Source organism: Nothobranchius furzeri, chromosome 17 (assembly GCF_043380555.1).
Source record: "Nothobranchius furzeri strain GRZ-AD chromosome 17, NfurGRZ-RIMD1, whole genome shotgun sequence".
In the NCBI taxonomy this organism is placed as follows: Eukaryota; Metazoa; Chordata; class Actinopteri; order Cyprinodontiformes; family Nothobranchiidae; genus Nothobranchius; species Nothobranchius furzeri.
In genome coordinates, this window is record NC_091757.1 from 26697182 (window position 1) to 26710984 (window position 13803).

At 43.9% G+C, this 13803-nt stretch overlaps 2 protein-coding genes and 1 long non-coding RNA gene across 3 annotated transcripts in view; 2 read left to right on the top strand and 1 right to left on the bottom strand.

The window, feature by feature from the left end:
• The window catches only part of LOC107396649 (tenascin), a 290411-nt gene that overhangs the window by 25441 nt on the left and 251167 nt on the right, over positions 1-13803 (top strand). The window lies entirely within an intron of this gene.
• On the top strand, positions 8260-10705 carry LOC129152926 (uncharacterized). Its single transcript, XM_054731199.2, has 8 exons — positions 8260-8364; positions 8449-8550; positions 8626-8658; positions 9588-9635; positions 9748-9839; positions 9920-10230; positions 10325-10537; positions 10620-10705. The coding sequence occupies exons 2-8, from the start codon at positions 8521-8523 to the stop codon at positions 10682-10684; spliced, it is 792 nt and encodes a 263-aa protein (XP_054587174.2). The 5' UTR covers positions 8260-8364; positions 8449-8520; the 3' UTR covers positions 10685-10705.
• On the bottom strand, positions 11220-12849 carry LOC129152927 (uncharacterized). The gene is made up of 2 exons (XR_008559164.2): positions 12455-12849; positions 11220-11551 (listed from the first exon to the last, which is right to left on the bottom strand). It is a non-coding gene; the product is annotated as an uncharacterized lncRNA (long non-coding RNA).

Consider the following 13803-nt stretch of genomic DNA (forward strand, 5'->3'; position numbering starts at 1 on the left):
AGGATGAAAAGGAAGAGTCAATGAAGGGTGACATTTTCCGTTAACAAAGCCTGATTAGGACGGAGTGGTTTAATGCATAAATGAGCAAACCAGGCACCCATCTAACAGAAGATTTGTTTTTCTTTAAACATGGAGTATAGCGATCACGATAAGCTGCTGGCTGATCTGGACTCAAGCAGCTGTGATCCACTGAGCACATTTAGGATTAGATATCACTGACACGAAGAACAAAGCTCTAGAGACTGCTACAGACGGAGGAGCAACACCCCTCAGCCCCCACCCTGACCCCCAGTAAGATTCCCAAATGTCAGACTGGGATCCACTGGATGTGTGTGTGTGTGTGTGTGTGTGTGTGTGTGTGTGTGTGCGTGTGTGTGTGTGTGTGTGTGTGTGTGTGTGTGTGTGTGTGTGTGTGTGTGTGTGTGTGTGTGTGTGTGAGGTAGGCATTGTTCCTTGGTTTGGATCCAGACATAATGTCTAGCAGGGAGTACGTCACATTGTTTGTTATCCACATCACGTGGAGACAGTTTTAAAGACAGCCGTAGATCCCGGCCCACGACCGAGATCTGTCTACGAGTCGTGGCCTGACTATACATTCATGATGGCTTGCCAGACTAGGACTGTTTCACTCTAACACAATAAATTGCTTTTCTGTACTTATATGTCACCAAGCCCCCACAATGCGAGTAGGACCTGGCTGCAGACGTCAGCTGGTGTGTCGAGAGCAAGATGGCGTGTCATTACTTTTACCGGAAAATCGACGAGCGAAAGACCTCGGCAGGAAGTTGGTCTTTTTTTGGCGGCCGCTACGTTGTTTTTGTTTCAACCATACTCGGCGGGTTTCAATTGAGGAAAGGTAAGGATAAGGATGATAGATAAAGAAAGAAAGATAAGGATGAAATTAACTAATTGTTGCAACCTTTCTTAGTTCTTAAATGTAGGCACTGTAGCGTTTAAAGCTTTACCAGAGAATTACTGCAAAGGGCACCGTGTTTCATAGCTAATTGTATCAATATTAACACGCAGTCTTAAAACGAATGCAGGGAGATCACCAGCTAGCTAACACAAAAGCTACATAAATAAAGCTATCAGCAATTGTAGCTTAGCTTTAACTTAGCTATTTGATTTTTCTGGTCTCCCTGTTTGTTAAAACAGTTAAAGTAATAATATTAACTTTATATATAATTTAGACATGATGTAAAGACCACGATTTCTAATACTGACTTAACTGAAACGTTATTAATACCCTTTTTTAATTAAAAAGCGTAGATGCTAAAGTTAGCTTCCGATTCGGGAAATGGCTAAAGGGCTAATACACCCAATTTTTCTCTACTCTGACCATTTTTATTCTGCTCTAGCTCAAAACCTACAACACATACACTCTTCAAACCTGTTTTAGATTATTCTGGGCTCGTAGGAATGCATAAAACATAGTTTGTGATTTGTGAAACCTTCCTCTGATTTGTGAAACTTCAAAAAGACAGATTTATGAATTTATTTTTCAGCATCTGGCCCACACTGGAACTGGTCCTGTGCACCCAGAAATAAAATGTATTTTCTGTACAAGCTTAGCTTTCAATATCTCTAAATATTTTTCAGTTATTGTGTGTGGTGTGCTGGGTCATTCTACTGTGGTTGCACAAATCAGGTGTCCTGCACCAGGTACAGGTGCTGGCCAGTAAATTAGAATATCATCAAAAGGTTGAAAATATTTCAGTAATTCCATTCAAAACGTGAAACTTGTACATTATATTCATGCAATGCACACAGACCAATGTATTTCCGATGTTTATTACGTTTAATTTTGATATTCATAAGTGACAACTAATGAAAACTCCAAATTTGGTATCTCAAAAAATTAGAATATTCTGAAAAGGCTGAATATAGAAGACACCTGCTGCCACTCTAATCAGCTGATTTACTCAAAACACCTGCAAAGGCCTTTAAAAGGTCCCTCAGTCTTGTTTTGAAGGCACCACAATCATGGGGAAGACTTCTGACTTAACAGCTTTCCAAAAGACAATCATTGACACCTTGCACAAGGAGGGCAAGACACAAAAGGTGATTGCTAAAGAAGCTGGCTGTTCGCAGAGCTCTGTGTCCAAGCACATTAACAGACAGGCGAAGGGACGGAAAAAATGTGGTAGAAAAAAGTGTACAAGCTCTAGGGATAACCGCACCCTGCAGAGAATTGTGATGACAAACCCATTCAAAAATGTGGGGGAGATCCACAAAGAGTGGACTGCAGCTGGAGTCAGCGCTTCAAGAACCACCACGAGGAGACTCATGAAAGACATGGGATTCAGGTGTCGCATTCCGTGTGTCAAGCCACTCTTGAACAAGAAACAGCGCAAGAAGCGTCTCGCCTGGGCCAAGGACAAAAAGGACTGGACTGATGCTGAGTGGTCCAAAGTTATGTTTTCTGATGAAAGCAAGTTCTGCATTTCCTTTGGAAATCAAGGACCCAGAGTCTGGAGGAAGAGCGGAGAAGCACAGAATCCACGTTGCATGAGGTCCAGTGTAAAGTTTCCACCGTCAGTGATGGTGTGGGGTGCCATGTCATCTGCCGGTGTTGGCCCACTCTGTTTCCTGAGGTCCAGGGTCAATGCAGCCGTCTACCAGGAAGTTTTAGAGCACTTCATGCTTCCTGCTGCTGACCAACTTTATGGGGATGCAGACTTCACCTTTCAACAGGACTTGGCACCTGCACACAGTGCCAAAACCACCAGCACCTGGTTCAACGACCATGGTATCCCTGTCCTTGATTGGCCAGCAAACTCGCCTGACCTTAACCCCATAGAAAATCTATGGGGTATTGTGAAGCGGAGGATGCAATACGCTAGACCCAACAATGCAGAGGAGCTGAAGACAACTATCAGAGCAACCTGGGCTCTCATAACACCTGAGCAGTGCCACAGACTGATCGAGTCCATGCCACGCCGCATTACTGCAGTTATTGAGGCAAAAGGAGCCCCGACTAAGTATTGAGTGCTATACATGCACATTCTTTTCATGTTCATTCTTTTCAGTTGGCCAACATTAGAGAAACAAACATTTTTTCATTGGCCTTTAGAATATTCTAATTTTCTGAGATACCAGATTTGATGTTTTCATTGGTTGTCACCTATAAATATCAAAATTAAACGTAATAAACATCGGAAATACATTGGTCTGTGTGCATTGCATGAATATAATGTACAAGTTTCACGTTTTGAATGGAATTACTGAGATATTTTCAACCTTTTGATGATATTCTAATTTACTGGCCAGCACCTGTACAATAACTTTGAAATAGTAGCCGCTTCTCTAATTTATGCCGCCCTCCTTCTGATTCTGTTTCAGAATAATCCTAACCTTATAAAAAATAGATATTTTTGTCGACTGACTGCTTTGATCGGGTTTGGTTTAATTAATATTACCGGATTTAAGCACATGTAGCTGCAAATCATTCAGGAGTTGGAGGCCTTAAATATAGATCTAAAATGAATATCGGACTTCTTCAAGTGACACTGACAAAACTCCTTACATGTGCTTGTATTCTTCATTTGCTAATAAGATGTATTTTTATCTAAATTACAGGACAATCGAGGCTTTGAAAAATGGAACCCAGATTTCAGATGGTGAAATCAAGGTAATGTTTAATTATAATAAATTAAGACTCTAAAATTGGACATAGGATAATGCAATCCCTTGTTTTCTGTGGTAATGTTGCTTATTTTTAACTCTTGTCTCTACTCAGACTGTGTATAAGGATCTCTGCAGTGGTAGAGTGAAGTCTGGCCGCATGTATCTGTGGCACAATCCAGGTGTCTCGCTTAAATTAAAGCAAAGACTAAAGCCACTGATGTTCCACTTTGCTGATGCACAGGTAAATGTATACTGACTTACAATAAGCTGCATCACATTTATTTATGTGGATGCATGGTCAGTGGGCCACCTGGGTCCGTTGTCTAATGCTGAGAGGAACGTTTTGTTCATTTTTATGTTAACGTGTTTTATAGGTTGACGAGCTGTCAGAGCGGATTGGTTCATGCTCAGGAATAGATAAACTAATAAAGAAGAGAGTGTTCCAGTTTCTGGACTTGGTGTTTGATGTCCTTGTTCCAGAGGTACAACGCAGTCTTCAGCAGTGATTGGTATAAAAGTTACTTTTCGAAAACATTTGACAGTGTATGAAGTAATCCTTAACAGAGTTTGGTGGCTTGAGAATCTCGTCTCTGCTTTTTGCGGATGATGTGGTCCTCCTAGCTTCACCCAGCTCTGACCTTCAGCTCTTGCTGGATAGGTTTGCGGCCGAGTGTGAAGCAGCTGGGATGAGGGTCAGCACCTCCAAATCCATGGTTCTCGACCGGAAAAGGGTGGCTTGCCAACTCCGGGTCGGGGGAGAGGTCCTACCTCAAGTGGAGAAGTTTAAGTATCTCAGGGTCTTGTTCACGAGTGAGGGTAGGAGGGATCGGGAGATCGACAGGTGGATTGGTTCGGCGTCTGCAGTGATGCGGACGCCGATCTGTCGTGGTGAAGAGGGAGCTGAGCCAGAAAGCCAGGCTCTCGATTTACTGGTCGATCTACGTCCCAATCCTCATCTATGGTCATGAGCTTTGGGTAATGACCGAAAGAACGAGATCGCGGATACAAGCGGCTAAAATGAGTTTCCTCCGTAGGGTGGCCGGGCTCAGCCTTAGAGATAGGGTGAGGAGCTCGGACATCCGGGAGGGACTCGGAGTAGAACCGCTGCTTCTCTGGATCGAAAGGAGCTAGTTGAGGTGGTTTGGGCATCTGGTCAGGATGCCTCCTGGACGCCTCCCCGGGGAGGTGTTTCGGGCAGGTTCTGCCGGCAGGAGGCCCCCGGGTCGACCCAGGACACGTTGGAGAGGTTACATCTCCAATCTGGTCCGGGAACGCCTTGGGGTCCTGCCGGAGGAGCTGGTGGACAAGGCCGGGGAGAGGACGGTCTGGAGCTCCCTAGTTGGGATGCTGCCCCCGCGACCCGGACCCGGATAAGCAGAGGAAGATGACAACGATGAAGTAATCCTGCATGTTTTTCAGGTAACAATAAAAGTGTTGGAAAAATGGGAGGGGATGAATCGATATGCAGTTGAGAAAGCCATGCTTCAGCAAATTCATTTGTACCCAAAATAAAATGGTTGTGAAATTAAGTGTTTCTTTGGTTTTATTGTCTTTCACTCAAAATAAATACCAACTAGCTAAATAGTTATCAGCTGTAGTAGTTAAATTCTGTTGCAATGAGCTGCTGTGATACACAATAGGACAGTGTTATGGATATTTAATAACTAATTTTTGTTGCTGGTGAGAGAGGAGTGTTGCTGAAATGTTTTTCACTGCTTCTGGGAGTCCTGTACTTTAGCAAGTGGTGTAGGTCAAAAGTTCATCTTGGGCTTAACAATAAAACTGAATATTTAGCCAGTACTATTTTGTTTGCACATTTTGAAAAGTCTTAGTTTAATGTGTTCTCATTTTTTCCATATGTTTTTTAATTCACTTTACAGCCTTTTATTGTGTGTGTATATATACATATGTGTGTGTGTATATATATATATATATATATATATATATATATATATATATATATGTGTGTGTGTGTGTATGTATGTATGTGCTATTGTCATAAAAATTCCCTGTCTGAAGAACAAAGGGATTTAATATTCAATTTTCATGCAACGCAGGTTACAACGTTACTTAAGTTTGCCAGTCCAGATCTGAAGAGAAAAAAAATCCGAAATAAAAAGCTTTTTACGGTAAGTTTTGTTTTTTAAAAAACTACTTCCAGTGAAAGTAATGACTTCTGGTTAAGGTAATGACCCACCGTGTAATTTTTCTCTTAAATATGTACAAATCGAAGAGAAAAACGACACGGTATGGTTTTGACAAATTCAAACTACTTTTGTGCTTTGTCAATAAAGCGTATTCAAGAAAAAAAACTACTTCCGGCAAAGGCAATGACTTCCGGCGAAGGTAATGACACTTTTTTCCGGATACGTCATTTCCTGTCACGGCAAAGACGCCAGCTGATGTCTGCAGCCAGATGCTCTTGCACAATGCCGCTCAGAAAATGGTCCCAACCCGGAAGTAAGAAAAATTGCAGTTCCACCATCATCCGCTGGGGGCTGGTACCAGAAGCGAGCAAATCCTCATTGACTCCCATGTTAAAAATGCCATTTTCACAGCAGAAATAAACATGTTTACAGCCTGGTTCAAAAAATGGTTTTTTGTCTAAATTATCTAGTTTATACTCATGACAACTCTGAGGGGGGTGAATTTTTTTCTCACTCTTCTGTTTAAGTGTATTGAAAGCCTAAAATTCTGTATAATTAATGAGCATCCGACACACGTGACCGCAGCCTCAGACCCACGTGACCACAGAGCTAGCTCCGTGGAAAGGCCTCAGTACAGCCTCGGTCTCTCCTGGAAACTGTGTCGGGATTTTGAGCCTCTGTGCTTGTGAATTCTGTTTTGGATAATATTGGTGCAATTGTTGGACAAAATGACTTGCTGTGGTATTAATTGCACTAATAGAGCGTCCAAGGAGTCTCCACTTCATTTTTTTCGGTAAGTTAAAATCTATATTTGTATTTTATGTCACTGCTGCCTTTAAACTAGCTGAGTTTACCGAAGTAGCTAGCTAACTATCAGTTTAGCATGTACTGTTTAACCATGAAATTTAAATGTAAAATACGGTAAAATAATTAATAGGGCATATTTAGATGGGTAATAGGGTAAAACACAGTGCATTTAAGATAAAAATGGGTTGAAATATGACGGGGCGCGCCGCTTGGAGGGACACTTCTGTGCTCCATTCTTTCATCCGGTAATCTCCAGCGGTCAGGCCGGGCAGGCTGACCGATGCGGCGCCTCGCTGCTGCGGGCTGACCGCTCGTGGAACTCGGAGACAGATCTGACCGGAGAAATACTGCAGCTCGTTGAGAAGTCTATAGGGCATACAGCGTTTCCCTTAAATCCCACCGCCACGCCGACAAGATCCCAAGTTTCTTTGTTTTTGTTGGCGCTGTATACCGAAGAAGCAGCGGGAATACCAGCAAGTTTCATCAGACTCGTAAAGTTAGTTTTTGCAGGGGACCCCCTGTATTTTACTGCTCCCTCCTGCAGTCTTCCCCTATTAAAATTTAAAATGTGTAACTTCATGTATTGGGATGAATGACTAATATTCATGTTAACTAAAACGTTAGGTATTTAGGGGGAAAAAACAAAATAATAAACATTATACAGATGTCAAATAAATCAAACTGTAATTAAACTATATATTTTCAAAGTTTCGATTCTGGATAAAATCCAACAACATATGCGTTATAAATAAACACTACACATGGCTTTTACACACACACACACACACACACACACGTTACATTGTGATTTCTTAGTAAATATTCTATTTGGCGAGAGATAAACTTTATTGTATTTATCCTAGTGAATCTATAATTAAACGGGTAAACTAGTAGTAGTACATCCAACATCAAAGAAAGTAAAATGTTATTATCAGGAGAGGGAGAATGATTAAGTGGTTAGCAGCAGTGTGCTAGACGATGGCCCCCTCCATGAGGCCACCACAGCTCAGCAGAACATCGTTGTAGCTTCTTCTGGGGAGAAAAACACTTACAGAAAAAATAAAGTTAACAGCTGAAATAGCAGGAAATAATACAGTTAAAGAGCAGATTGTAGAAGAAAGAAACCCCTAGGTTAAACTGGTCTGTCTACTGCATAATGCTGAACTCTAACATGTGTCCTCAGGGAAGGACCTGATTGGTGTCCAGAACCTGCTGAAGAAGCACCAGGCTCTGCAGGCTGAGATCACAGGTCATGAACCTCGCATCAAGGCTGTCACCCAGAAAGGAGAGACCATAATGGAGGAAGGTAGAGCAGGTCTAGTCCTGACATGTTTCTGAGGTGTCTGCAGGTTCTGGCTCACTTTGTTTGGGTCCAGGTCACTTCGCTGGTTCAGAACCCTCGGCCCGTCAGAACATTCTTATCCACCACGTTCTAACACCAGACATGTTAACCCGACAGCAACAAGTGGCTCCAACTGACGATGAGACCGGGAAGGAGCTGGTTCTGGCTCTGTACGACTACCAGGAGAAGAGTCCTCGAGAGGTCACCATGAAGAAGGGCGACATCCTCACGCTGCTCAACAGCACCAACAAGGTTCGTGTGCCCTTCACAGCCGAGGAACGACCTCCAGCTCAGAGCGAACATCTCCACACCTGCTTTGTGTTTGTGTGACTTTAGGTTGTTTTACTTGAACTTGCGTCTTTAGCTGAATGAGGATGGAGAGACGGGTCGGACCTGGAGCAGGTCGAGGTCTTGCAGAAGAAGTTTGACGACTTCCAGAAGGTCGGACTTTTCCTCCTCTCCGTCTTCCAGCAGCAGCTGTCAGATCAGCTCAGGTGATAATCAGCAGGTGCTTTTGTCCTGCAGGACCTGAAGGCCAACGAGTCCCGCCTGAGGGACATCAACAAGGTGGCATCTGAACTGGAGTCAGAAGGTCTGATGGCTGAGGCTCCTATGGTTCAGGCTCAGGTGAGCATCACCTGTCTGCAGCAGCTGGTCCCTCTCACTTCCTGGTTTGTTAACTCTGCTCGTCTCTGTTTGTAGCAACAAGAACATCTGGGTTCTGCTCCTGGAAAGGTGCGTGTTGTCCTCCGCCTCCACCAGAACCAGACGTGGTGTTTTTGTTCCCACTCATTTGTTTGTTTACAGGATGAAGCCGACTCTAACCCCGGCTTTCCACAGGAGTCGTCAGCAGCACGTTACTGCAGCAGCACGTCATAGCTGCTGATAGGAACCGCTGTGGTCAACAGAACCTTTTCCACCGGAGCCGTCGGCAGTGCGAGTCGGCCACGTCTCAGGAGCAGCATGTCGCGGCCTTTACGCGCCGGTTCTATTTCCTACGCGCGACGCCTCTGAAACGGGTCAAGTTCGACATTTTTGGGGAAGGAAAGACAGGAAATAGGACGTGGAAATTGAGAGAAGCTACCGAGATTTTCAGAATAAAGAACGTACTGCCTTCCGGTTGCTTTAATTTTAAAAAAGGTTACTAACTGAGCGTTCCCGTGAGAAGTTATCACCTAGCTAGCGGTCTCCTTTGTTTTTCAGGTCCGTATTGGCGATTATAAAATGGACAGAACATAAAACACAAACCATGTTGTAATTTTCTCCTGCTTGTTGTTGTGTTTACTGACGAAGTCACTCGTGTGACTTCGTGCTCGGTCGGTGACAGCTGCTCCCCTGCTGCTTCGCGTCTCGTGGGAAGGGCCGAGCAGCAGCTTACGCGAGCAAGACGTGCTGCTGCAATAACGTGCTGCTGACGGCTCCCGTGGAAACCCGGGGTAAACGGCGTCACCCTAGAAGGTGAGTTCATTCAGCTGATCAGAGGTCACCTCTGATGGCCGCAGTCACGGCCGACCGTGCTGACATCACACAGGAATTCAGGTGACCCGGCAGGCACCAGGTGCTGGTGAAAGTGGGGACATGTCAGCTGGTTGCCATGGCCAGTTATCTTTATGCATCTGTATGACTGCTGACTGGTGTGTGTTTCCTGTGACCTTTGACCTCAGACCGTACGGTTGGGCGTTCAGACGACGGCTAACTTTAATTCCATCAAGGTAAGAGGAAGCTCTTCCCTTCCTGTCTGAGCGATCCGTCTCCAGGTTTCCTCGTCCGGCGTCCAGCCCGCTGGCGTCCACCTTCATCTCACTGGGTTTGGTTTCTCTCCAGGAGCTGAACAACCGCTGGCGCTCGCTGCAACAGCTGGCTGAAGACCGGAGCAACATGCTGGGCAGCGCCCATGAGGTGCAGCGCTTCCACAGGTACCCCGCACACTTATGCGCCGCTTACGGGTCAGTAGAGTTTGGACCCACACTCAGACGGAGTTCTGATGTCTTCTCAGAGATGCTGATGAGACCAAAGAGTGGATCGAGGAGAAGAACCAGGCCCTGAACACAGACAACTACGGCCACCACCTGGCCAGCGTTCAGGCTCTGCAGCGTGAACATGAAGGCTTTGAGCGTGACCTGGCAGCTCTGGGTGATAAGGTCCGCTTCCTGATCGGTACCAGGACCCGAGTTGTCTCTGGAGACACGTTCTTCATGGTTCTGGTGAATCCACCCCAGCCGTTCCTGATCAGCGATCAGCGGGGTGCTTTCCTATTTAAGGTGGATGGTGGACACACTTCGACGCCGGAAGATTGCCTCAGTTTTGGTAGTAACCAGCCACTCGTGTTACCTCTAGTGTTCCTAGGATTAATGTTATTTCGTAGTGTTTTTGCTCTTATATTGGATTTACCATTCTTCAGGATTCCTGTCGACCTCATTGGATACTGACCTCTACTCCAGGATTTGGATATTTAACACACGGACCTTATCACCAGCCTCCATAACCCACCTCTCATCTCACCCAGTGCCCCATCCACCAGGACGCCCCGCTTCTCTCCACCTCTGCTCCCTCTCCTGCGCTTCCCCCGGCTCTCTACCTCTCCCTCCTCCAGCCAACACGTACACCCACCACAGTAAGTCTGCTGAACACCTCTGCCTGCCTACAATGGATTTTGAAACCAGAACCTAAGCTCACCTGTGTTCTCCCTCCTGCAGACGCTGAGCTGTTGTTGCAGTTCCAACCACAGACTTATCTGTGCACCTTAAGTTCCTCCTTATAAATAAATCATTTTTTTCCATCAGTTTTTGGTCAGTGTTGTATTCTGCATGTCTTGGGTTAAGTACCTTCCTCCAAACATGACACTCCTCTTCAAAGAGCAAATCTGTTCAGCACATTCTGACAGACAGACCACCATTCTTCTGTCATGATGCTGTACACGACATTTTTGGAGTTTTTCTTTTTAAAGATAAATAGGATTACATTTAAATAGCAATACTTTCACATTATCATTTTCCCACACTTCTGTATAACTGTATTTTGTTGTTTTTCAATAAATAACAAATTATTTAAGTTTGGATTTGTTGCACACAAATATCTGTAAAAAATATCTACAAAGCTAATGTTTACATAACAAGTATGATTGGGTTTTGCAATACGGCACTATTTTAGTAAGATTTTTAAACCAAGTAAAGTTAGTAAAGAACACATTTCTATTGTCTGCTAAGAAACTGTTGGGATTTAAAATGGGCCTGTTGTACAAATAACTTGTAAATGACTATTCCTCACTTTTGTCTTAACCAAAGAAATTCCAGTAATTGAGCAAAAACATTTATTTTTAACACTACATTTTATAAAACAGGGCGCAAAGTGTCGGCACATGTATGTATGTCGATGGTCCACCCCAACCGAACCAGGAGACACACGTCAGGGAGGCCAAGGTTGTCTGCAGCTCTCTGGGCACCACGCCTCACATAGCTGTCTCCAATGATCCAAATGGCTATGGAGAAAAAATAACAGGTTTGTCATAATTGTTTAAAGTACAAAACCATACATGAAGTGGTGAGACAGGTATGTGGAACTTACACTGGCTGCTTTGTGTAGCTGATGTTGGAGACACACAGGCTGCCATGGTGACATTTAAACAGATCTAAGAAAAAAATGAAAATTAAAAACTCCAAGACCTCATGTCATATTTACTAATCAGCTATGGCTGATTTATTGTTTGGATCACAGTGAGTTACACTAATTCTAATATATTTTATTTCTATTATACATACATACTTTTTAACTGTTATTTTCACATGACTGTTATCAGGCTCTCTTGTTCTGGTTCTGATGATAATTCCGTGTCTTCCAGTAAGTTATCTTGTGCTTACTTCATCTGTAGAATGTCTATTTACTTTTGGTAAATTGTACTGAGTCCAGAATAAAGACTAGTTGGCTGTACAAGATACAAACAAGTATCACATTTTGGAAATATATGAAATGTATTTACACTGCTAATTTAGCTCGAATACTAATAACTGCCATATTTTCCGGACTATAACTCGCACTTTTTTACATTTTCTGGCTGGTCCTGCTACTTATACTCCGGAGTGACTTATATAACAAAATATGTAGGCTACACGCGCTGCTGCGGGCCGACTCCGACCCACACAAGAATGAGTTCCCCTGTCCCGCTGGGAGGGTTTCAAACACCGCCAGCATCTGTTAGAGCCTGTGGCGGGGTGCTGAGGGCCGGCTCCAGCCCAGGAATGAGCTCTCCTCGCCGGCCGGGAGGGTTTGAAACACCGCCATCCTCTCCTCTGCTGGCTGTTGTTCATTCTGTTATGGTTACCGGTGCTTGTGTTGCAATGTGAAACGCTTGGTCTCAGATTTTGTAAGAAAGATAATAAAATGTCCCCCCAAAATACGACTTAAATATATTTTCTCTTATTCATGATACATTTAATGGCTGGTGCGACTCAGGAGTGATAGCGCCGAAAAAAACTGTACTGAAAACATTCTCAAAGCAAAATGTTTTCATTACGGAAATAAATTATAAACTTACCGATTTAAAACTTTTTTAATACAGGTACTTCTCACGAACAGGCGCAGAAAACCTCCACCTAAACTCCGTGTAAGGTTCAGGTCGATGGGTGTTCCAGTTAGCTCCGGTTGGGTTGAAGCTATAGGTGGCTACATCCGTTAGCTCGGCTCCCACCTCCGCTTTAGCTTTGGGTTATGGTTAGCTTCAGGTTAGCTCGTAGCTAGTTCGCCTGGGTGTCGTCACTCGAGCCCAGCCTTACAGCCACACCCTCAGCACCTCCTCTCTTCCCTTTTATGGAATTGTCTGGGCTGGACGGAACCTGTGACACGGTCAAAATGGCGGTGGTGGCCACCTCCCATTATAGACAACAAACGTGTTATTGAAGCCAATGGAATCCGTTTGTCCAGTATGTACAGTCTATGTATGTCACTCAAAAAGCACCTAGATTTCTAGACCGCTCCATTACCACAGTTATCAGTGAAAGACTACAGATCAGCTTAAGTACATGCAGAGTAGGGTTGGGCATTGTTTGATTTCAAACGATTCCGATTCTGATTCCTTGTTTCGATTCCGGTTCCTATCGATTCCCGATTCTTTCAAGACATTCCATGTTTTACATGAGCCAGCTAACCACAGGTCCTACTTGATGAAATAATCTTAACTTCAATATGAATTCTAACTCTATGAACAGCATCACCTTCATTTAGACAAAAACATGTTTTGGAGGAAAAAAGAAAAAGACTTGCAGCACAACCAGTGTGTTTGTTTCTGACCACAACCAAAGTCTGGAAGAAGCCTCTGGGATGAGAGGCTAAATGTCTCCAACATATCCAGAAACGTGCAGCTGTTTTCAGCTAAAACTTTCAGGAGGATCACGTCCAGGATGACTGAGAACTACACCTCCATGCTGCAGCAGCATTCAGTCAGAACAGGAAGTGAAACTTAAATGTAGCTGCTTTCAATAACTATCTAACAGATTTAAACATTAAAACTCAACAGAAATAGTTCAAAAAGGAAAAAAAATGTGATTTATTATTATTATAATTATTATTGCGGCAGAAGCTGGTGTGGTCCACCACAGAGAAGCTGCTCCAGCATGATGCTTTAATTATTCTACAGGTTATTGTTCAGCCTTCTGACACACACACACACACACACACACGCACGCACGCACGCACACACGAGTGTTGGTGAGCGGCTGCGTCTGACTGCTGACGCTCCGTGTGTGTTTTTATTTCTGCAGTGAGACAAACTCGCCTCACACCGTCCAGAGTTTGTTCTTTAAAGCTTCTATTAAATCCACCGTGTTGACGTCTTTTAGCAAGTTTCCTCTACGCTGCAGGAGTTAAAGTTAGATTACGGAGTAAAAG